At 50.3% G+C, this 25,025-nt stretch overlaps 1 protein-coding gene across 1 annotated transcript in view; it reads left to right on the forward strand.

The window, feature by feature from the left end:
• Positions 1–25,025, forward strand: part of ERI3 (ERI1 exoribonuclease family member 3) — a 125,422-nt gene that overhangs the window by 39,689 nt on the left and 60,708 nt on the right. Inside the window, exon 6 of the mRNA XM_049774930.1 lies at positions 2,735–2,826. Coding sequence (XP_049630887.1) covers positions 2,735–2,826 — 92 coding nt within the window. The remainder of the gene's footprint in view (positions 1–2,734; positions 2,827–25,025) is intronic.

Here is a 25,025-nt window from a genome sequence, read left to right on the forward strand (position 1 = left end):
TCAGTGACATGCTGTTGAGAGTATTGAACCATTGATCTGTCATCTCCAGCTGTTCCCGTCAGGCATCCTGACAAGATGTCCAAGCACTGCCTGGCATTGGCCAAGGCCCCCCTCCCTCCGTGGCCCAGCACTGGCCTGCTCCAGGCGCCAGTTAAGCTGTTGGGGAGCAAAGAGTGAAGTGGCGGCACCCCAGGACTGGCCCAGGGGGCTGGAGGTGTTTTTGTTTAGCTTGAGCATTGGTTCCTGGTGGCATGTGAGCACTTCATTAACTCACCCAGCACTCCTGTCGTCGATGGCTTTTGTTTGACATCAGCTCCTTCAGGAGGTGTGCACCGCCCACCCAGCCCTCTGCAGCTTGCTGTGGGATGCGTTGGCCTGCTGGGGTGCAGAGGCTGCTGGGGTAATGCTTCCTAATCAGAATAATGACAACACTTGCCTGTGGGAGGGAAATCAAATGAAAGGCTTTAGACCCCTTAGCACAGTCCACACTTCTAGGATGTTCTCCTTGGGGAGCAGGAAAAGAATAAGATGCTTCTACCTGCAGAAAGAGGGCAGGGCAGGGCTGGGCCTCAGCTTGTCTCCTGACCCAACCCTCTGCCTTCTTTGAAGAAGGGAAGGCCCTGTTCTGCCAAAGCAAGAGAATCTCTTTCTCAGTGGGAATCACAGAGACATGGTTTTTAGGGGCCTGTATACCCCCCCCAGGCCAGCCCTAGGGAACAATCTTGGAGAACTGGAAGTTCTTCTGCAGGATGTGACATACTCAATGGTGCTGTATCACCATACTTTTTAGGTGAGGGAGGAAATTTCTGGTGTTAGCCTGAAGTGGGAGTATCTAGCAGGATAGGAGACCAAACTTAGTACTGTGGTAGTCTATTAGACTCGAGTTGGTCATGGACTTAAAGAGCAAGTTTTGAGGCTGAAAAGAGAACACAACAGGTACGGCACTTGCTGTGTAGGCAGCCAACCTGGGTTTGCTCCTTGGTACCACATAAACCCCAAGCCCCTCCAGGAGTGATCTTTGAGTGCAGAGTCAGGAGTAACCCCTGAGCAATGCCAGATGTGATGGCCCAGAAACTAAAAGACATAGCTAATAGCAACAATAACAACAACAATTCTGTCCAAGGCCCTGAGTTGGCACCACTCAGGCTGTTTGCTCACCCAGTTTGATCGGCACCACATGGTTCCCTGAGCACAGCTGGGTATATTGTAGCGGCCTCCTGAATACTATGTTCCCACAGGCCCCTGAACACTGCTGAAGTATCCTGGGTAACCTCTGGCACCATGTGGTGTGAGCAGCACTTCATCCTGCCAGCCTATGAGGCTGAGGGTCACCAGGAGAAGCCCTGGACTTAGTGGGCATTATAGAGCTCTCTTTAGACCTCTCTGGTTGCTATCCAGCTGACTGGGACTAGTCCTAATGGCTCCTCTAACCCCATATTCGTTCAAACAGAACAGGGAAGGGAAAGGATGGGCCTGATTTCATGGCTAGTTATTTTTCCCTGGACATTGCCTAGCACCAGTTACCTGCTAGAGACTTACAGCCTGAGTAAGTGCTGGCTCAGAGGGCATTAGGCATCTCCTGGTAAAAGCCTGCACTTGCTGGGCATTGTCCTGGAGCCCTGTCCTGCTCTCTACATGAGAATTGGGTTGCTGGGGAGTTGTAGTAGGCAGAGTACCCAATGAGTTGAGGGGAATGAAGTTTGCTCACTTATGGAGCTCCATTTACCTTCTTTTCTTGGGGAAAGGCTTGTTTCTTTTAGGGATGGAGACAGGAGAATGGGAGAGAGGACATGTGTTAGCATGGAGCCAAAGGTAAATGCTAGGCCCTGCTCATGACTGCTTCAGCACACAGAGGCTCTCAGACCTCCATGATGCCCAAGGTGCCAGCCTAGATCTACCAGAAGAAACTTTTCTTCCAGATTTCCAGATACTTATCCTCCATGCAGGCACTATCTCACCTAAGCTAGGCCCCTAGCAGTTTTCTGTCCTCGTACATGCTCTTGACTTTGATTACTCAAGTTGCTGCTCACATGTAAGTCATGCAATAAATATTGAGAAACACTTTGCTAGGTGAAGATCACCTAGCCTTCAAGGTACATCTAGCCTAGGAATGGCTGGTTTTGGTAGGTCCCATGAGGCAGAGAAAAAGTACAGGGACCTTGTCTTGCACATGTAGCTGACCCAGATTCATAAGCTGGAGCTCCAATTCAATAAAGGAGCCACCTTTTGTTAGAATTATGGTGAAAAGGAACTTGATCTTTTGAGGAATCACCAAAGCTGTCTAGTAGGTTAACAAACCTTGGGGTTTTGGGTGAAATGAAGAGTGAGTGAATGAATGTGTGGACTGAAGTCCCTGCACAGGGCTTCTTTCCGGCTGCTTTTCTCCTGGCCTGGGACAGCTACTGCGTGGGCTTTGCTTTTGCTGGGGGTTAGGGGTATCTGGGCAGAGCTGTTGGGATTTTGTCTGCAGGTTCCTCTAGGTGACAGTGGGGGCATGGGGAGCTCCCTCATCACTGTTCTTGGGCTGCTGCAGTTTTTCTGCTGGGATTTCCCTGCTTGGTTTCAGAGCTAAGGCTGAGAGAGTCCCAAGCGGAGCCTTGGCTGGATAAAATGACAATTTTCTCCTGCTCTGATTACAAGTAGCTTATCTGCGTTTCACTGTTGTTGCTCTTCACAGACTCAGGGAGAGGGAGAAAAAAGACAGTCTCATTTGTTCTTCTTGTGTACTTTCCAGAGGGTCGATGAATGGATGGCGAAGGAAGGCCTCTTAGATCCAAACGTCAAGTCAATCTTTGTCACCTGTGGGGACTGGGACTTGAAAGTCATGTGAGTATTTCTGTACCACTGGTCAGGGCTAGCCACCCACCTGCGTTGGTGTCCATGTGCACAGGGTGTTTTGGGGTGTTTGGGTCTGGAGTGGCTTGACCTTTTTGGGGAAGAGAATGCTGGCCACCCTGCCTCTGCTTCCAGAGCAGGAAGTAGAGAATCATGTTTTGCCTTTGCCTGTCTCACAGCTAAGGACATGCTGCTGAGGACCAGCTTTTTCCCTGAAGGAAGGAGAAAAAAGAGGGTACTTTTTTTTTTTTTTTTTTTTTTGGCTTTGGTTTTTGGGTTACTCCTGGCTCTATGCTCAGAAATCGCTCCTGGCAGGCTCGGGGACCATATGGAATGCCGGGATTCTGAACCACCGTCCTTCTGCGTGCGAGGCAAATACCCTACTTCCATGTTTTTTTTTCTGACCCAGAGGGAATTCTTCCTCCCTTCCTCCCTCCCTCCCTCCCTTCCATCCTTCCTTCCTTTCTTGTTTTTGGGTCACACCCAGTGACACTCAGGGATTACTCCTGGCTTTGCGCTCAGAAGTTGCTCCTGGCTTGGGGAACTATATGGGACTCTGGGGATTGGGGATCAATCTGAGGTCTGTCTTGGGTCAGCACTGCAAGGCAAATGTCCTACTGCTGTGCTATCCCTGAGGCCCAAGAATAACTTTCTTTAACAGCCGCCACCTACATGATGCTTAAGAACTTGAGAAATAGTAGCTCACTTAGCTATTCTACTTACTCTTCTTTTATGGAGGAGAAAATCAAAGCCCAGAGCAGCTAAGTCAGTGGCTTAAGAACATACAGAGCCAGGAATCAAGCCCAAACAGCCTTGTAGAGATCTCTTCTGACCTATCAAGGACCCACTAGTGGATAAAAGATGGCTGCTTCTCGGAGCTGCTCAGATCAACTGCCTCCTGTGCCTTGATTCTGCTGAGCTGTGGGGGACAGAACCATTTCTTTAGTGGGTTGGCACATCTTCCTCTTGGATACCTGGCTTCAGACATCCCCAGGGAACTGGATAGGGTAGGGCTACTATTTGCTGAGGACTGATAGAATCAATACCTCTGTGTTTCTTATGATTGAAGGCAGCAGCAAGCATTGTGTGTGGTGTGTGCTCGGCATGAAGGTGAGTGTGTGGTGTGTGTGTGTGTGTGTGTGTGTCTGTGTGAGAGTATGTGTGAATGTGTGTAAAAGTATGTATCTGAGGTATGTGTGTGAGTATATGTGTAGGTGTGTGTGGGGCAAGCTTTTGAGATAGATGTTGCTACTCAGAATAGCGCTTGCGGTGGGGTGGGAGTTGTGGATCTGGAGGAGCATTTTCTGCCAAACAAGGTGCTTCCTGCCTACTGTTGAGGGCAAGTTGCAGGTGTCGGGCAGCTGTGGGGTACTCATGTTCGGATAGTCAGGCAGAGCGAACCCTGTTCACATAGACCCATCTTCCTCCTCCCCCCTCAGCCAGTCTGTGTACACATACATACCAGTTGCCTTGTTCCAGGTTTACTTAGCCATCCCAGGGCTTCGAGTGGCTCTCATCTGTCAGGGTACCCAACTAGGCTAAAGCAGGTTGACTTGGGAGGAAAGGGGAATGGGGAGGAACAGCAGAAATGACTTGCCGGTTACTGGCATCCCAGGCAGTATTGAGCCTTGCAGTGAAGAAGGTGCTCCAGGTCTTCTTCTGCTGCCCAGGAGAAGCTGTTGGGCATGGGCAGAGTTCAGGTTGACACCCAGTATTCCAGGGGCCTGGGACCAGCTTGGTTCAGAGGAACAGTTCCTCTGGTCATCTCCGCAGACCGCCATCCTTGCGGTGGCTTTCTGTCTTTGTTGTATTCCTATCTTAGACCCTTGTGATTTTAGGATGCTCTGGGCTAACTTTGGAGTGTGTGCACATGCATGCCTGAAACTTGTGTGGAGGATTGAAGACCCTCTGACAAGAGCCCCCACCTACCTGTTTAGAGCTAATTCCCATGAGAAAGACACTTTCAGGGAGGGGGTGTCAGGGTCTGTGTTCTGCAGCACTTATCAGCACAGTGAGCTCTGGGCAGATTCTGAGACAACTTCTCATCACCATGAGAAGTGATGTCTGCAAGAAGCGAGTGGCTGTGGAAGCCAAGTCTATCTGAAAGGAAAGCAGAGTATGTAGGGGAGGATATTTGGCAGTGCTCAGTGTCCATCAAAGTCATACGTGGCAGAGCTAGGGGAGCACATGGTATGAGGGATCAAACCTTGAACCCAGGGAACCCAAATTTCATTTTATGTTAGGTGTTTTGTAAAGTAGTTTTTTTGTTTTTTTTTTTTTTTTTGGTCGCACCCAGCAGTGCTCAGGGGTTACTCCTGGCTCTACGCTCAGAAATCATTCCTGGCAGGCTCGGGGGACCATCTGGGATGCCAGGATTCGAACCACCGTCCTGCATGCAAGGCAAATGCCTTACCTCCATGCTATCTCTCCGGCCCCTGTAAAGTATTTAGGGAATCAGAGAGGAGAATTTCAGTAAAATATAGGAAGAGAAATGATTTACCTCAAAAGTTGGATGGAAGCAACCTCAGAATGGAATGTTATGGAACCCAAATTTTTATTTCGTTTATTTTTAAGCAGTTTATTTATTTATTAATTGATTGATTTTTTGGGCCACACCCAGCGATGCTCAGGAGTTACTCCTGGCTCTGTGCTCAGAAATTGTTCCTGGCAAGCTCAGGGGACCATCTGGGATGCCAGGAATCAAACTGGGTCCGTCTCGGGCCAGCGACAAGCAAGGCAAATGCCTTACCACTGTGCTCTCTGGCCCCTGGAACCCAGATTTTTAATGAGCATCCTGTACTTTTCCACATTATTATTTATCATCGCTACTGCATATAATTGTCACCCTCTGAGCTCCCCCCCATCGCTGCTCCTAGCAATACTAACACAATTCAAAAAGTAAAAGCATCATAGGCCAGGGAGACAGTATTCAGGGGTTAAGGTGTATGTAAGGCCTACGTGGATTTGACCCCAACATCACGTAGGCACCCAGGCCCTGGTAGATGTGATACGGGAGACCCCTAATCATCGCCAGGGTGGCCCTGTTAGTCTTCAGCAACTCAGGGCCTGAGGGCACCACGTCGTTGGGGCCCTAGCACTCAGCCACCATCCTGGTTGGCAAAGTTGCCTTAGGATTGGCCGCAGGGCCCTCTGATCATTGTTTGGAGGTCTCCAGAATATCACATCATGGTCATATTCCACTTTTTTTGCACAAATATGTGAAATAATATCTGTGTAGTGAAATATAGTTTTTTCATCTGGTTCCTCTAGCTACCTTTTTTGGTTTATTGATGGAAACAACAACAAGGCATGGTTAAAAATCAGAGCTGCCACTGGTAAAGACTCATAGCTAGACAGAGGTGAGTTATGATCCCATGTGCCTCTGCTGAAGTACCTGGGACACTTCAGGGACAGACTGGGTGGTTGGAGCTGGGAAAGGGGTTCAAGAAGACCCCAGATGTCAGGAGCACAGATGTGGGGGAGGAGAGCTTTGCACTGCTTTTCTGAAGCAGGGCTCACAGAACTGCTGGGAAGGCTCTTAATTAAATGTGTAACAAAATAAAAACAGTCAGAGAGGAAACCTAAGTAGTGCTGCGTGACAGCGCATGCTTATGGGTATTCCTGGAACCTCGGCAGGGTGCCACCATGGCCCCCGCCTGCTGACAGCAGCTGAGGAACCAGACAGGAGGGGTGGTGGTGAGTGGACACCCACAGCCGGTCAGGATATGGCTGGATTTTTTTTGGGGGGTGGTGGGGAGAGGTTGGGCCACATCTAGCAGTGCTCAGGAGTTATTCTGTGCTCTGCACTCAGAAAGCACTCCTGGAAAGCTGGGGGACCATCGGGATCAAACCCAGGTCAGTCCCAGGTCAGCCACATGCTATGCAAACGCCCTACCACTGTGCTATTACTCCAGCCCCTCCCTACCTTCTTGTTTTGGTGTCCATTTAAGAGCTCACAGATATTTTTTTCCCTTCACCACACTAGGGTCCCCTTATTGCACACACACATACACACACCCGTCCCTTCTCTCAGCCTCCTCCCTCAGCCAGTATTACACCACTCAAATTGGAAAGGGCCTGATTAGTAAGGCACTGAATAATGGGAACTGAAGTGGCAGTAGAAATCCCACTGGAGAAAGGAAACCAGCTTCCATCCTGACAATATTATTTTGTGTCTGTCTTAGGTCCAAACTGTATAAGTTTGATCTCCAGTGTTGCATAGGTGTGGTGTCTATTGTTCCAGGCTTGACTCTGGTGGTGTGGATTTAACTCTCCTCTTAGTTAAGAAATCACATTCTGGGCCCGGAGAGATAGCACAGCGGCGTTTGCCTTGCAAGCAGCCGATCCAGGACCAAAGGTAATTGGTTCGAATCCCGGTGTCCCATATGGTCCCACGTGCCTGCCAGGAGCTATTTCTGAGCAGACAGCCAGGAGTAACCCCTGAGCACCGCTGGGTGTGCCCCCCCCCCAAAAAAAAAAAAAAAAAGAAATCACATTCTGGGGCTGGAGAGATAGCATGGAGGTAAGGCGTTTGCCTTTCATGTAGAAGGACGGTGGTTCGAATCCCGGCATCCCAAATGGTCCCCTGTGCCTGTCAGGGGCGATTTCTGAGCATAGAGCCAGGTGTAACCTCTGAGCGCTGCCAGGTGTGACCCCAAAACAAAAGAAAAATAAAATAAAATAAAAAAGAAATCACATTCTGGGACCAGAGCAATAGTAGTTCAGGTAGTGCACTTGTTTTGTATGCAGCCAACCCAGGATCAATCACTAGCATTCCATATGGTTCCCTGAGCCTGCCTGTCAGGTACAATTCCTGGACACAAAGCCAGTAGTAACCCCCGAGCATTTCCAGTATGACCCCTACCCTCAATACTTCACTAGCCTTATCTTTCAGTACTTTCTAGAACAGGCCTTTTTTTTTGGGGGGGGTAGGGGGGTTGGATCACACCCAGCAGCGCTCAAGGTTTACTTCTGGCTCTATGCTCAGAAATTGCTCCTGGCAGGCTCAGGGGACCGTATGGGATGCCGCCGGGATTTGAACCACAATATATGTTCAGACATATAGTGACAGTGAATTAGAGCCATTCCCACCACTAGTGTTGACCTCCCTCCACTATAGTTGCCCAAATGCATCCCATACCTCTACTTATAGCTTCCTGGACTGCTAATGTAAAAGGTCCAATTTGTGTATAGCTTATTGTGGTTTGGCTCTCTTGATTCTATTGTTGTTGACTTTGGGTTGGGTATTTAGGTCTAACCATTTTTTATTTCCATGCAATGCTCCTGAGACTGTTTGTCCCCTGGATCCCATTCACTTCTTTTTCTTTTCTCAGTTTATAGAAAGACATAAAAATAAGAGGAAAAATAAGATGATTCATGTTCTATGGTTCTATAAAAAAGGTGGGAGCCCCTATCTAGAAGCTATAAATATAAATCAAATTAAAAGAAGAAAAAAAGAAAAAAGGAGGGCCAGATATGGCAAGTTATGTTGTTTGCATAGGCACAGTAAATGTTGGGAAAATTAGAAAGGATATTCCCTTGACCTAAGAGATACAGAGTGTCTCTACCCTTGAAGCTTATTACTGTCATGAGACCGACTACAGGCTCTGGGCATGTTAATTGTCAAACTCCCAGGTCTTTCTTTATGGTCCCAGGAAAAGTTCTGCTCAGTCATGGTTGTCATAGTCAGTCTTTGTAATTAGTGATCTTGTTTTTTGCAGATCCTAGGATGGAGGGTCTTCTGATTTCATCTTACCATTAGGTGGTGAGGTAGGGCAACCTGCCTTTAGATCAAGTTGTGTCATATGAATGTCCCTGGTCAAGTTGGTGCCAGAGCGGTATTAGGGCTTCTCCTGGGGAAGTTTGATTCCTGGTACTGGTGCAGGGAACTGTGCCAGTTCTAAGGTTGGGATCTGGGGTTCAGGGTTGGACGGTTGATACCTGATCAAATGAGGTCTAAGATCCCATGACAGATGTAGAACACATTTCTCACTCGTGACCCCCCTTTTGTCTGAGAAATGCATGATGAGCATGGGTAAGCACTGCTGGAAACACCCCAAGTTCATTACGTGGTTGATTCTGAATAAATTTTTGGTTATTGCATGTTTAGAACTTTCACCGTTGCCTTTTTTTTTTTAAACCACCACCCCATATTTAGTTACATGGCATCCTGATTCAGTGTTAGCAGCTAGGCTCTAGAAAAGAGGTTCTGAAACTTCTTTGGCCAGCTCAGCCCTCTTTTCAGAAAAAAAATTACTCAGTGCCCCCAGAACTCTTACAGTCTTTAAGTGAACAAACAGAAAGTAGTCCCCATTGCTCTCAAGGCAACTGTTGCTTTTCCTGGGTTATTCCATCATGGAGCAGGGGTGGGGTTGGATGGGGTGGGATATTGCCCCTTTGGGGGAACTTTGCTCTACAATCCCTCCTCTCTCTGAGCCAGATGTTATAGCTGGCTGATCCCTGAGGATACTTTTCATCATGACTTTCAAGGTGCCATCATCCATGTTCTTAGAATATGTAAACATATGTGCATGTAAGCCTGAATTCTGGCTGCTCCATGGTTTTTCTCTTTTTTTTTTTGGGGGGGGGGGTCACACCCTGCAGTGCTCAGGGGCTACTCCTGGCTTTACGCTCAGAAATCATTCCTGGCAGGCTCAGAGGACCACCGTCCTTCTGAATGCAAGGCAAACGCCCTACCTCCATGCTATCTCTCTGGCCCAGTTTGTCTCTTTCACAGAATTCTAAGCACTGAATCTAACCCCAGGACTAGGTTTAACATATCATAGCTATTTACTAAGTATTTGTTGAAACCAGGATGGCTAAATAGTGGAGCAGGTCTTTGCGATGCCTTCTCAGGAAGAAAAAGGAGATATCCTAACTAGCTGAGTGTGAGGGCTCTGGAACTAACAGCTCCAGTGCCAAGAAGCACCTGGATTTTTTTTTTTTTTTTTTTTTTGGTTTTTGGGCCACACCCTGTGATGCTCAGGGGTTACAACTCCTGGCTATGCGCTCAGAAGTTGCTCCTGGCTTGGGGGACCATATGGGACGCCGGGGGATCGAACCGCGGTCCGTCCTAGGCTAGCGCAGGCAAGGCAGGCACCTTACCTCCAGCGCCACCGCCCGGCCCCGCACCTGGATTTTTTTACTGCCACCCTTGTGCTTCTTCACTACTACCTACCTGAGGTGGTTGCTGGGGAGAAAGGGTCATGGATAAACAGTTTGGACTAGGGGTATGTGGAGTGTTTCTTGAGCTCTGCCTCTGGAACTGTGTCTGGGGCTTCTCCTCCAAGGCTGGCTGCACATGGTAAAAGTAGCTCACAAAATGCCCAGCTGTGTAGCAGGAGTTCTTGATCTCAGCTCTTCCTCTCATAGTCCTGTGGAATCATTTCTTAAAATATCCCATATACCCTGTTAGCAACAAATGAGGGAACTGGAGCAGGTATGTGTGGCAGGGTGGTGGTCTGAACCTGGCACCTCATTTCTGGGCTTGGGAGTCTTCCCACCAAGTCAGATGCTCTGTGTGCCTGTCCCCTGCATATGCTGTGGGAGTGATAAACAATGGGAAAGGCCCTCCTTCCCTTGTTTTTACTCAGTGGCAGGGCTTAAGTGTATTGTCCTCGAGCCTGGTTGGTGGTGCAGATCTATGAGGTACAGTTGCACAGGAGGCTTATGGGGGCATCAATTAGGGATTGACAAGACCCACTTTGCTAAGCTACAAATGAGTGAGTCCTTGGCTGTTTTTGGGAAAGCACTGCTACCTGGCTCTGGGTTCTGCTGCCTATGTCTGTTTGGAAGCACAGAGGTTGTCTGGTTTGAAGCTCCTTCGAGGCTGCTCCTTGTTCTAGGGTGCTCTGAACCACCTCACCTTGCAAGAGCAGCTGCACTGGGGTGGGGCTGAGTCTGAACTCCCTGGCAGTCCCGACTTGTCTCTTTTCCCGATACTTTTATCTGTCATGGCAAGCGCTTGGGCTCCCCTCCTGAACTAATTAAGTTTGCATGTGTTTGGACACATTGCCAAATAGGGCTTAGCAAAGCGGAACTGAGCTACATCTCTTTCCAAGAAGGGAAGTAGGAGTCTGAAAGCTCCTCCATGAGGACCGACTGGGCCTAAGAAGACTTGATGATGGGGAGAGTGTGTATGTGTGGTTAGTGCCCTGCCCTGGTCCCCCAGGGACACAACAGCCTTGCAGCAGTGAGACCGTGCTCTCCCCAGATGTGGGCTTCTCAAAGGATCTGAAACAGGCTTCTGAGCACAAGCTAAACAAAGCATCAAGATTCTGGGGCCGGGGGCCGGGAAGGTGGCGCTAGAGGTAAGGTGTCTGCCTTGTAAGTGCTAGCCAAGGATCAGGACCGAGGTTCGATCCCCCGGCGTCCCATATGGTCCCCCCTAAGCCAGGGGCAATTTCTGAGCTCATAGCCAGGAGTAACCCCTGAGCATCACACGGGTGTGGCCCAAAAACCAAAAAAAAAAAAAAAAGATTCTGGGGCCGGAGCAGTGGCGCAAACCATTAGGCTCTGCCTTGCGTGTGCCAGCCTAGGATGGACCGCAGTTTGATCCTCTGTGTCTCATATGACCCAAGCCAGGAGCGATTTCTGAGTGCATAGCTGGGAGTAACCCTTGAGCAGCATCAGATTTGGCCCAAATCAAAAAAAAAAAAAGATTCTGCAGGCCTGTGGGGGAGTTTTCAGGACCCTATGCTGCCTACTTGGCCTGTCTCACTCCTTCCCAAGTGATGAACAGAGTGCTCAGAGATTACCTTCCCCATCTCTGACCATCTGTGGCAATGTGCACCCCTTGAAAACCCACAGGGTGTGTTTCCTTGTTTTCCCGGAGGATCCTCATTCCCCTGCTTGATCTTGTGATCAGGGGCAGAAGGTGGAGGTGGAAGTGGCAGAAAGAGCCTAGTCCTACCGAGGGTCTCACCAGCCAGGGTCGTTATAGTAAGCTGAGGACTGGGTGCATGTTTTCTATCAGGCCAAGACAGCCTGGGCCAGAGCCTCTGTGGGTCCTGTATGGACACAAGCCCAGGGGGCATGGCCATGGCAGTATTCTTCCAAGGTGGGAAAGAGAGTAGTTCCTACAGTGAACAGAGGAGCCACCGTCATACAGCCGAGGCTACCTGGCCATGATGAGGCTCTTGCTGGGCAACATGGGCTCAGTTAGGCCTAGCTCCAGGGAACATGAATGGTGTCTGTGGGAGCGGTGGTGAGGAGCTTCTGCAGGTTGTATAGGAATTTTGGCCTTCGAGCTAGAGCCTGGGCCCCTGAGAGAACGAGAACCAGACCTCCTGCCCTTCCTTCTCTTCCCTGGAGCCTGCTCGTCACAGAGGTGTGGTGGTGAGCCCCAAGAAGGCAGCGTGAGTTGATGGGGTCATGTTTCAGCGGCAGCTAATCCAAGTCACTGGATATAAATCTCTCTCTGCTGCCTCTTCCCTCCCTCCCATCCCCAACTCAGACAGGGAAATGAATCCTGGCCCTCGCCCTGAATACATCATGGCAGGCCTGCTCTAATGAGAGCGGACCATTCATTGTGGGGTGAAGCTCCCTGCAGAGCCCGGGAGCCCATTAATTAAAGAAGAGCCACCTGAAGCCAGCGGTGCGGTGCAGCCCTGCCACGCTCAGATGGAGTGCAGAGAGCTTCGTTAGCCTGACTAACTTTGGGCTGGGGTGCTGGGACTTGAACAAGTGGTGCTCCCACTTTCCACCCCAGATTCTGGCCCATGACCTGGACATGGTGGGAAAGGGACTCTCGATAAACCCACTAGGACAAGGGTCGTTGGGGGTGTGGGTGCCTTGCAGGCTCCTATACCCTGTCCATGTGTCCTGCTATTTTGGGTCTGCAGGCAGCTTGGCATGTGTCCTTCCCTCGGAGTTTGAAGGAGTCTTTGTGGGAGGATTTGGGGCCTAGAGGGGCCCGGGGCATCTCTATGGTTCGATTACAAAGGTATAGCCTTCTACTTCATATCTCTGAGGTCCCCCCTTTCTAGGTACTTCTCTGCTGAAGTCTGGGATTTACCAAGGGGATCTGCAGCACTTCAGTGATGGCAAGACCAGAGAAGGAGGGTTTCCTCAGGGAAAGTCTGAGATACGAGATTTGCAGGAGGTGGCAGGAGCTGGAGCCTCAGGCTCCAGTGCTTCTCAGAGTTGACTTTAATGCTCCAAGGTTCTGAGGCAAGTGTTTCTGCTGGGTCCTGACCCTGTTGTGGTGTCACTTGATCATCTGGGAAGGGTGCAGCTTTATTCTTGACTGGCAGCAGGACTGTGGGTGTTAAGATCTTTGTAGCCCCACAGTGATGAGGAAATCTGTGCCTAGCTTTATGTCTTTGGCTCCTGCAGGTCTTAGAAGGTATGGTTTGGAGCCCCGAGGCAGAACCTGACAGGCAGGCTGTTCCTGAGAGCCCCAGAGCCCGCAGGATCTTGACCCAACGGGACAGTCTGCAGCATCATAGTCTTTGCATTGGATCGGAAACATTTTTGCACCTTTCCATGCCTAGGCCACTGCTTGGCCTCCTCTGACCTCCAGTAGGGCAAGGGAAGAGAACACACCCCTATAGGTCCCTACAGAGGAACCAGTGTTGCTCCTAAGAGTGTGCTGTCCTTGGAGCAATGTTCTGGAACTCGGTTGACCTTGAGCCTGACTTAGGTGCGATTTTATAAATTAAGGTATGAATGGACACAGTAGGGGCAGTGATAAAAGTGTGAGGTGGAGGCTTGATAACATTGACATTTATCCTATATTGGCATATGTTTATATGAAATATGTATTGTGTTTTATGGTGCTCGATAGACCATGAAGTACTGTGATGAAATGGGAGTTGAGCATATGAAGAGTGTGCTCCCGACCCTTTGAGTCATCTGCCCATCCCCAGTCTGTTTTTACCCAAGGGCCCACACCCAGACAGAGATGCAGGACCTGTTTCATCATCTCAGAAGTTTCCCTGGACCCTTCCCAGATACTCATGTGTTCCCTTGCCAGGTACCCATGGTCTCAGTTATGGAGCTTCTCTTTCACTGCCCTGGACTTAAATAGAATTGGATAACTCTGGAGTGGCCTCAGCTCAGCATGCTGTGCCAGAAGCACTGCCACCTGGCCATAAGTCCTGCTGCTCAGCTGTATTTCTCCTGTGTCCCGTTCCTGGGGTTACTCCACAATGATGTCCCTCTCATCTTAGGGGAGGACACCTATCTTCTTTAGTCCTTCAGTCCACATTTAGATGCTTTTGCAGATGTTCTATGTGTCCCAGCCTGCAGACTTCCCTGCTCTCATGGAAGAGAGCATTTTCCTCCCATTTCTGTGAGAGGCAGAGGTGACCCAAGGCCTCTGGGCCAGCTGGATGGACCCACTTCTTTCTTCTTCCAGCATTATTTATTGAATACCCACATCAGGCCTTGCTCTGTTCTAGGTAGTGAAGCTAGAATATGTGAACAAAAAAGAAAACTTGCCAAACATCAGGGCTTCTGTTCCCTGCCTACAAGCAGCTTGCACCACGCTGTCTTTTGAAGGCCAGACATTGAAGAATCCTATCTTGTGGGCTCCTCTCTCCTGTGATACCAGTTGTTAGGGACATTGCCTTCCTGATGGCCTTTCCAACTATAGGCTTTTTGTCTTCCTGTGCTGCTGCTTGGCAGTGAAAGGGTGTCTCCATTCTGGTGTTTCCCTTCTTTCTGCTGTAGGGAAGTCTGATTCCCTCTGTGAGAGGGGAGAATTAATCTCCAACTTTCCATGCCTGTAAGGTGAGTGACCTCTGTTTTGTCAGCGCTTGCCAATCTGTCCTCTAATTCCCAACCAGAGTAATGGAGACATTACTTTGTTCTAAAGCAAACCTGCTGTGCAGCACGGTTCTGTGCAGATTCAGGCGCCGGGAAGGACAGGGCAGCTCCATGGGGATCTCATCACAGATGCACAGGCACTGGGAGGCTCTTGGGATGTGGCCCCTGGGTGGCTCTGGTCCTGAACTGCCTGCCAGTGGCAGCTCTGGGGAGTGAAATGCTCCATATGATGATATGCTCCCAACCTCTGTCCTGTTGCAGTAGCTGCCTCTGTTTGGTCTGAAATCCATTGCTGTTGTCAGGCTCTCAAAGAACACAGGAGAGCATGAGCACCCCAGAGAAACAGAAGTGGAGAACAGCAAGAAGTGGGGAACAGTGGGTGAGCTCCGGTCACCCGTTGGCACGGAGGCCTGGCTGATGTGGCCTCTGCGGAGCTTTGGGAAGGACAGCTGAGAGTGGGTGTTAGACCTTTACTAACCCTACTACAGGGTGGCACGAGGCAGACTATATAGTTCTGTAAAACTGTTTCTTCCAAAGCCCGCAAGGATGTTGGTTCAGGGAAGAAAGCCAACCAGCGCACAGAATCCCGGGAGCCTGACAGGCCTTTTTCTCTGCGATTCTTTCTTGCAGGCAGCCCGAGGCAGCCTGTCTCTTTGTTAACAGAGTGACAGCAATGTGACACCATGGAAATAATTACTAACAAATCACGGTGCTGACTGCAAACAGCTCTCTGTCTTCAGAGGCATGTCAGGGTGCATTAGAGCAGGACTGGAGGAGCAGCACATGTGGGGGGCTGAAGCACAGCCTGCACTTAGCTCACCCCAGCTCCTCTGCCCTGACCCTTTTCTGCTCCAGCTCACTTTTTTGCTCCTGGCCTTTTCCCCTAGGTCAGCTGAGGAACTAGCTGGAAGTGGCCTGTACCTAGTCCCCCTTCCTTGGGGCAGGGAGCTAGGATACCCACCTTTGCTAAGGTGCTCCTGTGTATGAAGAGGTTTATCTAGGGACTGGACTATATATAGCACCACACACACACACACACATGCTCACACACACGCACATATGCACTCACCTTACCCCACCTCCCACATCACACAAGAAGGATGCTCCATTTCTGAGACAGTGAGGGCCAGTTTCACATGCTGGGGGCTGGGGGTTTGAGGGAATCCTGGCACCTCAGTCTTGGTCTCATGCCCTTCCCCCACTGCACTGGTTTCTTCTTTCCTTGCCATCATCAGTTTGGGTAAGTCGACTTTGTCCATTCCCTCTTGGTTTACTGTGATTGCTCTGACTGTCAGGGCTGTAAATAATGTTCCTGGTATGGTGGCTGGAGGCAGCCGTGGGGTGGGGAAAGAAGTCGAAGGAGGAGCTGCACTCCCACGGGCTCCCGCTCGCCCCCCTCCCCTCTCATACAATATTTATCCAGGGATGGGAGTCAGATGCAGCGACCTCAGGGGTCACCCAGTTAAATAGCTTCTGAACCTCCCTGCATTCTAATTGCTGCAGTTGTCCTTTGCTCTGGAGACTTCTCCCCATTGTCTGCCGAGGCACACACTAATGGCTGTCCTCCCTGCCCTGCTGGGAGGCGTGGGGGTGGGGGTGAGAGAGGGCTCCTTGCTACCTTTCTTTCTGGGATGAGGGAATTAACAAGTGGCTCTAGCTTGGAGGAGCAGTCTCCAGCTGCCCACCATACCCACCCTCTGCAGAGCCTGCTGCAGGAGGAGCAGTTGATGGCCTTAGTTGATGGGGCCAAGGGGTTTGGCCCATTTCCACTAAACAGAACTGGGGAGAGGGGTGTCTAAGCAAAGGCATGAGCCTGAGGCATTGGCTGATGAGCAGTAACTTGTGTACCCCAGGTTTGAAAACTTCTAATGAGTGGCATCTCTAGTTGGAATATGCTGTGTTTTGTCCACAAATTGGCCAGATGCAATAGTCTCTTGGGTCCCCTGGGGTTCGATGTAGATGAGTAATGGTGTGCTCCATGTGTGGCTTGTGTGTCCACTGGGACTGTGTCCCTGTCAGTCACCCACTCTTTCCCAGGGAACATGCAGCCCCACCCTGAAAGGTGCTCGTCACAGCTGGCCTCTTCCTCCTGAGAGGCTTCAGGGACCACTGGTGATCAGGGACTACCAGATCAGGGAAAGGAGGCACAAAGCAGACAGCCCGGTAGAGAGCCCAAACAGGTGATCTTTATAGCTGTCATCTTGTCAAAACTGGTGCTAAAGAAAGCTCTTCATGCAATGTGTAAGTTTAGGTTTCCACTAAAGCTGGGGCAATACCCTGCCCCTTCTTCCTCCTGCCCTGGTCACAAAATGAATTTTTAATTCTTCTAGAATCCTAGAGCTCCTGGAAGCAGTTTGGAAATCATTGGCCTGCTCTTCTGCCCTCTGAGAAGTGACATTGTTAAGGCCAAGTGCTTACAAATCTGAAAGGAGCTGGGGGACCCGGGATCAGGAAGCTAGTGGGGGACCCACAGGACAGCCAGGTGCATCCCTGAATGTGTTGGAGCAGGGGCAACCTGAGTCCCCAATCTTGCGAGGACGCCTCTCTGTGGAGCCTCCAGAGGGCATCAGAGGCCACTCAAAGTAGCCAAGGCAAAGGGTCACAGAGGGCTCAAGCCAGGCAGATTGGAGTAAACAAGAGACAGATCAGTGTGGGCTCCCTGGAAGTGCTTGTCAGCTGCTCCCCTCCTGACTCACCCAGCTCTGGCCTCTGCCAGTTCCCCTGGGAAAGCACTCTGTCCAGTTCCTAATGCCATCTCTGACACTTCCACAGTCACCAAAGCTGGGCTGCTGTGCTCAGTCCCTGGCAGGTTGGTTCTGGAGGGTCTGGAGAGGTGCAGGACTAATGGCTTCATTCGAGGGAGTTCTAGGGAGTACCCCACCTAGTTGACTCCAAGGATTGTCTCTGTGCTGGGAGGTGTAGGTCACACCATCTGCCGCATATTTTGGCCTCCATCAGCCCCCTGGGGTAGGTTTTTTGGAAGACCCATGGGAATTAGGATCATTGCCAAGTGACCTGAGAGCTGCTGGATGGAGAGTAGATGAGGACACATATGGGGGCTTTGGGGTTTTTGTACAGCTGCTTGGTAGAGGGGATCTGAGGTGGGTGCTTCTTGGGTCTTCAGACATCCTTCTGTAGCGCCTGAGCATTGGCTACTGCTGGGCCTCTCCAGAGCCGTGTGTCTGGGAACTCTTCCAGCTGTGCTGCCAGACCTAGACGCAGGTGACGGCCTTTCGTCTGTACCAGAGGGAAACCAGGGGAAATTAAATGTCATTTTCCCCCTGCACAGCAGGTTGTTGCCAGATCAGACACCATGGATCAGCGCTAGGGGAGGGCACCAAGGGGAGGTTTCTGCCTCAGTCGTGCCCCCTGCACCACACGGCTCCCAGGTGATGCCTGGCTCACTCCCAGGGTTTCCTCTGCCAGGCCAAGATTGCCCTGGCCTGGAGCCCAGCCCTGTGTTACATGGCAGCTGTGGCCCAGGTCAGGGCCCAATGTGTATGTACTCAGGAGGGAAGTGGGGGGAACACAGGACCCAGCAGGAATCAGCACTTTCTTGGGAAGCTGCATCTTGCGGAAGAACAGTGTCTTTAGAGTGTAGAGGGATGCAGACTCCATACTCTGCTTGGCAAAGTCACTTTATTTCCTGCAGCCTTTATGAAACAACCCACGGGAGGAAGGGAGCTGAGGTTGATGGCACGACGACTAGGAAGGACAAATGACCAGAAAGCCCTCTCTGCCCACTCCCTTGCAGGACCTTCTTGGTCCAGCCCTCTCAGGTGGGCATCCTAGAGCCCTGCAGATGAGTAGGCATGATAGTGTCCCCGCTTCTACCCGTGGAGCTCCACTGGCCTGTCCAACTTCACACTTGTACTTCCCTTTGCTGTTTGGGAGAGCCTTGGGGCTGCTAGTCCCAGCCCCCTGCCTTGCCTTGTTGAAGTCCTATCAGTGGGGTCGTAGTTCTTGGCTGGGTAGTGACATTTATTCACAGGGCTTGGGGAAAAGATGTTTAAATACTGTGAGAGTACTCCCTGGAAACCCCCTGCCCCCCGCCCCCCAGCATGGCTGCTGCTGGTGGTGAAATTCATTAGTGGTCCCTGACAGGCTGCGGCGACAGAGGCGCTGGCTGTCTGCTTCCCGCTCCCTCGCTCCCGTGCTCCTGCTTCACGCACGCTGGTATTTAAAGCTGATGGGCTGCTTATAGACTCTTGTACCATGACAAGTTTGGGGAGAGGATGGGGGAGAGAGAGACAGACAGGGAACCAGCTGTCAGGCTGGTATTTCAAACAACACTCTCTCTCCTGACCCTTTGCAGGCTCCAGTAAGTGTATCATCTTTCTGAAGCCTGTGGTTGGAATTGTAACCTGCATCTGTCCCAGAGGATGGGGACAAGTGTGGGGGCAGAATGGGTTGGGAAGTCAGCAGTGCATTCTCCCCGGGCTGAGGACATGCGGAGGAGACAGGAGTGTCTGGGGGCAGGGGTAGAGTGTGCAGACATGCCTGTGCGTGCCCACCTACTCACAAATCAGATTAAAGCTGATTTTTTTTATATGCTCCCCAACACTGTCTTTTTTTTTTTTTTTTTTTAGAATACTAACCTATTTATTATGTTTATCTATATCAATACAGGCATTAACAAAAAAGATCCAGACAAAAGTACAAATGAATCTCAAGTGAGATTTGAGAACTACATGGCATTCAGTGCAAATAATCATTATATTATGGTTGAGGGGGACCAGACCATTGCTGTTGGAGGAGAGGTATTTGGCGCCTGGGATGGAACCCAGGAACCTGTGCACATTAAGTCATGTTCTCAGTCTGAAATGATCATATTATGAGCTACTGAAGAGAGGGGCAGTTTAAATTTCAAAGCACTGCATCAGCAGCCAACACTGTCTTAACACCAGGGCTCAGGGCCCTTGCTCTGTTGCCTTGCCCCAGGTGATCATTGTGTGCTGCATGGTCTGGACACAACCTGAACACAGGAATCAGGAAATAGGAAGTTGAGAAATAGGAGGTGGGGGGTTGAGATCCAAAGTTCTCCATTTCTTCCCCTAGCACCTTCAGAAATGACGCCTGAGCAGTGCCGGCTGAGGCTCCCTAGCCCCCACAATTACTTCTCCATTCTGTATCTAAACTGGGGCCATGACTTTTGTGCTCAGATATATGGGTGTAGATTGCTTTTTAATTGTTCGAGAGTTTTTGGCTTGTTTTGGTTATGGATTTTAATTTGGATACTGCCCAGAGGTGCTGAAAGAGCTACTCTGGCTCTGTGCTTGGGGGGTCACTTCCAGTAGTGCTTGGAGAACCATGAGGTGCTGGGGGTTGAACTTTGGCATGTAGCCTTTTGAGTACCTCTTCAGTCCTATATGTTGATCTTTTGGATTAAAGTTTTGGTTTTTTTTTTTTTTTTTTTCCATTCATAACTTCTTTTTCCCAAGCTTCTTGGAATTTGGTTTTGAACTGTTGAGTGTTTTGGGAACTTTCCTTTTGCCTATCATTCTCTGTAATTCTCTCAGTACTTTTTCCCTGACTAATGGTCTGTCTTCTCCTTGTAAGTGGCTTAGAAGCATTTCCTGAGACTGGTGGTAAGAGTTTGGGGATGGCTGATCTCCAAAGAGCCCAGACCCCTTCTCTGAATATTTATTTTAGAATATGTTTCCTTTGGCTAGTCTTTAGCCATCACAGTGTAGGGTCCCTTGACCAAGTTTTCTGTGGTGGTGGACAGGGGTGCTGTGCTGCCCAGCTACCACTCTTGGCACCTTTCAGGACTCTTTGTTCCCTCAGGCCTATAGTTGGGAGCTACTGGAAATAGACCCAATTCTGCCCCACATCTGCTTCTTTTTTCCCCAGGGGTCTTGTGGGGACTCGGAATGTCAGTGCTGTGGGACTAGAATAGGGGTAGCGTGCTTGCCTTGCATGTGGTTGACTGAGGTTTAATCCCTGGTATCATATATGGTCCCCCAACTCCCACCAGGAGTAAGATCTGAGGATTGCTGGGTGCCCCTCAATAACATCAAACAACAACAACAACAACAACAAAAACCAGTGCTGAGGCCACCAGGACTATTCCTAGTAGTGCTGGATGGGGGAGGCAAGAAGTGCTGGGGATTAAACTCGAACCAGGTCCTATGCATGGCTTGTGCCCCAGCCCTCTGAGCCTGGCTCTCAATCACTACTTTTACTGTGCTCTCAGTGGTACCATTGATACTCTTAGTTTTTGCACACGTGTATGTGGAGTAAGTTGCTGTAGACGTGTTAACATCCCTAAGCAAAATCCTTAGTGGGTCAGATAAATTCCCACTGGAATAAGCGGTTACACAAAATGGACGAATATGAAATATGAAAATGAAATAAATGAGACCACACAAAATGCATTGCATGAGGACCCTTGTCGAAGGGACGAGTGACAAATTTATTTTTCAGCTGATGACTTTTATAAGCATGAGTTCTGGAATGCAGAGTGTCATTAGGGAGAACAAAGAGTGGGAGATGTTCCAGAGAAAGTATAATGGGGGACCAAGCCTAAAATCTACATATTAAAAGACTGTTCTATAGGTGAGTAAAAGTCCTGTTGGGGGTTGGTAGTGAAAATGTTTTTGGGTGGGCCCGGAGAAATAGCACAGTGGCGTTTGCCTTGCAAGCAGCCGATCCAGGACCTAAGGTGGTTGGTTCGAATCCCGGTGTTCCATATGGTCCCCTGTGCCTGCCAGGAGCTATTTCTGAGCAGACAGCCAGGAGTAACCCCTGAGCACCGCTGGTGTGACCCAAAAACCAAAAAAATAAAAAATAAAATAAAAAAAAAAAAAGAAAATGTTTTTGGGTAAGCAGAAAAACCAGTTTATCAAGAAAACAGGAGGAGAGAGACAAAAATATTTATATTTATATAATTGCTGGAAAATAGATTTTTGGGGGGACAGAGATAATTGTTTACCATCATAAAGCTAGATTCAGAAAAACAGGCTGCTGGCGCCAGGTTATACTAGTCACAAATAAACTAGCCAGCGGGGAACTTTTGGCGGGCTTTTGGTACTGACTTTTCTTTTGTCTGTAGGAAGGCTGAGGCTGGATTTCTATAGTGGGCAGAAACGAATAAAAGGGAAAAATGTTGAGTCACTACTATGTAAAAAGTATGACAGAAATATCGCCAGTGATCCACACAAAGGGTCCATGATAGACCTCTAAGCGGGCCTTCTGGCAGATGATTCTTGGGAGAAGAAATTAGACACTGCACCAGGAAAGCTAGAAGACACGTCTGGTGCGTGCCCCCCTAAGTGGGGGGTGACAGTGAGTGTACGCCGGGGTCTCAAACTCAATTTACCTGGGGGTCGCAGGAGGCAAAGTTGGGGTGATCCTTGAGTGCAAAGTCAGTAGTAAGCCTTGAATATTGGGGTGTGTGACCCAAACAACTAAAACACAAAACAAAACAAAAAAAGATTCCTCTAGGGTAGGGCCACAAAATGTACGGAGGGCCGTTTGTGGCCTGCGAGTTTGAGACCCCTGGGTAGAGTGTTAGTGTGGTGTAGGTGTGGGGAGAGGAATACAGGGTGTTTAGTTAGCTTAGGGGAGGGTCATTAGTAAAATCACCCAGGACATCTCCTCGACCCAGATGGTGGATGCTAGAAAGTGCCTGTAGATTGGAGTGGGTTCTTTCAGGTGTGTGTATGAGATGCTGGGACTCTCTCAATGTGCTATCCACTACTGATCCACATCTCTGGCCCTTGTTCCTGAACCATCAGTGATTGTCCATCGTGTGATCACCTCCATATAAGCCTTCTCTTGGGTATAATCAGCAAGTGTCCTATCCAGGTTCAATCCCTGGCACCCATAGGATCTCCTGATCCCTGAGCACAGTTGGGTGTGGCTCCCAAATCATAAGTAAGCATAACTCCCCCCCTCCCTGCTCCTACTCTGCACTGGGCCCTGCAGCTCTCTAGCTGCTCTGGATGACGGACTGTTGTTTAGATGGCGCCTTTCCCTTCCTGTTCTTCCGGGCTCGAGTACCATGTGCACAGGCCTGCTGGGGCAGCAGGGCCTGGCCTTCTGCTCAGTGCGTCGCTCAGGTGCCGAAGAAACGAAGGGGCTTTGATCAGCAGGAGGCTTGAGAATTAATTTTTTATACATCAGTAGTGGCCAAGTGAGTGAATTCAATTATGAATCTGCTTTCTAACCCCCACCGCCCCCAATGTGGTGGCTCAGAATGGAGACTAAGGAACCTGTTGAAATGAGAAACCCCTATTTCCTGGCTTGACCCCCTCACTAATTCGGGTTAAATTGCTGTGCTGTTGCAGGGCTGACACATTGTGCCTGCCTCTGTTTGTACAAGAGGATGCAGTGGGGGAGGAAAGACCAATTTGTGCCGAGATAAAAGGTGTCATGGGCAGATAACGAACGTCCCAGCCTTGTGCCTGCGCTCATTGTTGCTCAATTTGCTCCGTGAGGAAGCCCAGCCTTCCTCTCTTTCTTCCTTCCCTCCCTGCACTCATATTTTACCTCGATGCCACCGTGTAATGATGCCCTGCGTGGTGGGGGAGGAGATAGGCACCTCTGGCTGACAGCCCTTCCTGATAACCAAATTCCAGCCCATCCATCACCAGCTCCTCTCCTCAACTTGAGCAAAAGTGATCATGAAGGGCGGGCCGTTTATCACCAGGCTCTGTTTATCTCCTGCCGGTGGGGGAATGGAAACCCGGAGACAAAGAGCTGTGTCCCATCTCTGGGAAGCTGCCAGCACTGTGCTCTGGACCTGAGCACCAGCACATCCTCCAGCTGGATTCAGGCTGCCGGTCTAGGGCCTGGGGCATGTTCTTTCCTGCCCATCAGGTGTGGTGTGAACTTAAACCCAGGAATGAGCAATGCAGCCCCTGTGACACTGATCGTTGTGGGGCCAAGCCCACCCTCCCCTTAGCAGTCCCCTTGGCAGGAGCTTCCCATAGAAGACCAGTATCCTCTTTTCTGGGGCATGCTCCCAAGTCCAGCTGTGACTTTCCAGGTCCATATCCTTCTTGCTCATCACCTGGGCTCCTTGGTGGCCCCCCTTTCTTCACAATGGATGGAACTGAAGTTGCCCGTGTTGTGTAGCCCAAGCCTGGTTCCATAGCCCACAGCACCTTGCGATGAGGTGGCCCAGCCTTTCCACAGAGGCAGGAAGAGGGTCTCCCATGGCTCCAGACTCACTCCCTTCCTTGTTCCCAGGGCTTGAGTCTGAACCATGTGAGTGTGGCTTCTGTCACCTGGATTCGAGACTGGCCCTGCTCTCTCAAAGGAACCCAGGGGTGAGTCCAGAATCTGGATCTTCTTGAGCTCTGGTGCCTGCTCTCCTCCAGTGTCCACCTGTCTGGCCACTGGGGATGCTGCTGGCTCTTCAGCTCCAGCCTCACTTAACCCCCAGACCTGCCTCATCTCATCTTCAAAGCTGGACTCCCCGCTCTCAGTGGCTTCCTCCTGCCTGTGCCCATTAGCGAGGGTGGCGCTCTCTTAATGAGCCTGGCCCTGCTTGGCTGGCGCCGGGTAGGCACACCTGTTTGCCATCAGGGCCGTCTGCGCCCAACCCAGCTCTGTGCTGCAGGTGGTGGGTGAATGGAGCAGAGCCTTTCACTTTGTGCAGTGCATGGGTAGCGGCGGGGGCTCCCACCCCTCTTGCCTATATGGCTCCCTTCTCTCAATGTGCGGGGTGCACTCTGCATCCTTTATTCTTTATGGCTATTTCAAAGGAATGGGGGACCTGCTGTGTCATTTCTGTCTTTCCTTACCTCTGATGGAGGGTGGATTCCAGCCAGTCAGCATCTGAGAGGTGGGATTTGATGTTCTGTTGCCCTTGGGGCCAGTGTGACAAGAACAGGACCACATGGTAAATGCTGCAAGTGGAGCACCTTTCTGGCTCTAGGCTCCATGGTATCTGGAAAGTGACCATACCTCTCAATTTAGAGCCCATAGGCAGGACTGGGAAGAGGGGGGCTGCATTCATGAAACTGAAGGAAGTTTTGATTTGGTTGTGGGGGGAGGAATCTCATTCCTTTTTATGGCCTGGACATAATTGGTTCCTTTCTATTGGCCAGTGGTGATGTCATTCCGGCCCTCATAAAGAAGGGGAAATCACACCTGTGGGCTCGGTGCATAAAGTTTCATTGGGCAGCAGTAATAAGCATGGCCAGATGAAGCAGGGCCGGCCTGAGAGCTTTGTGCCCAGTGACTCCAGCTGCATGCAGGCCCAAGCACCATAAACCTGCCGCACGTTCATGCCCCCAGGCTGCCCAGGGCCTGTTGCCAGGCTCTGCTGTCTTGGGATCAGTACCTGGTGAGAACTCACAGCAGTCAGGCCCTTTGTGCCAGCATGACTTTCACTCTTTCCTTTTCCAAACTGGGGGACCATGGACCCACTGGGACCCCTGACACTAGCCTTAGGCTCTATGAGATTAACC

The sequence above is a fragment of the Suncus etruscus genome, chromosome 6 (genome assembly GCF_024139225.1).
Source record: "Suncus etruscus isolate mSunEtr1 chromosome 6, mSunEtr1.pri.cur, whole genome shotgun sequence".
NCBI classification, from domain to species: Eukaryota; Metazoa; Chordata; class Mammalia; order Eulipotyphla; family Soricidae; genus Suncus; species Suncus etruscus.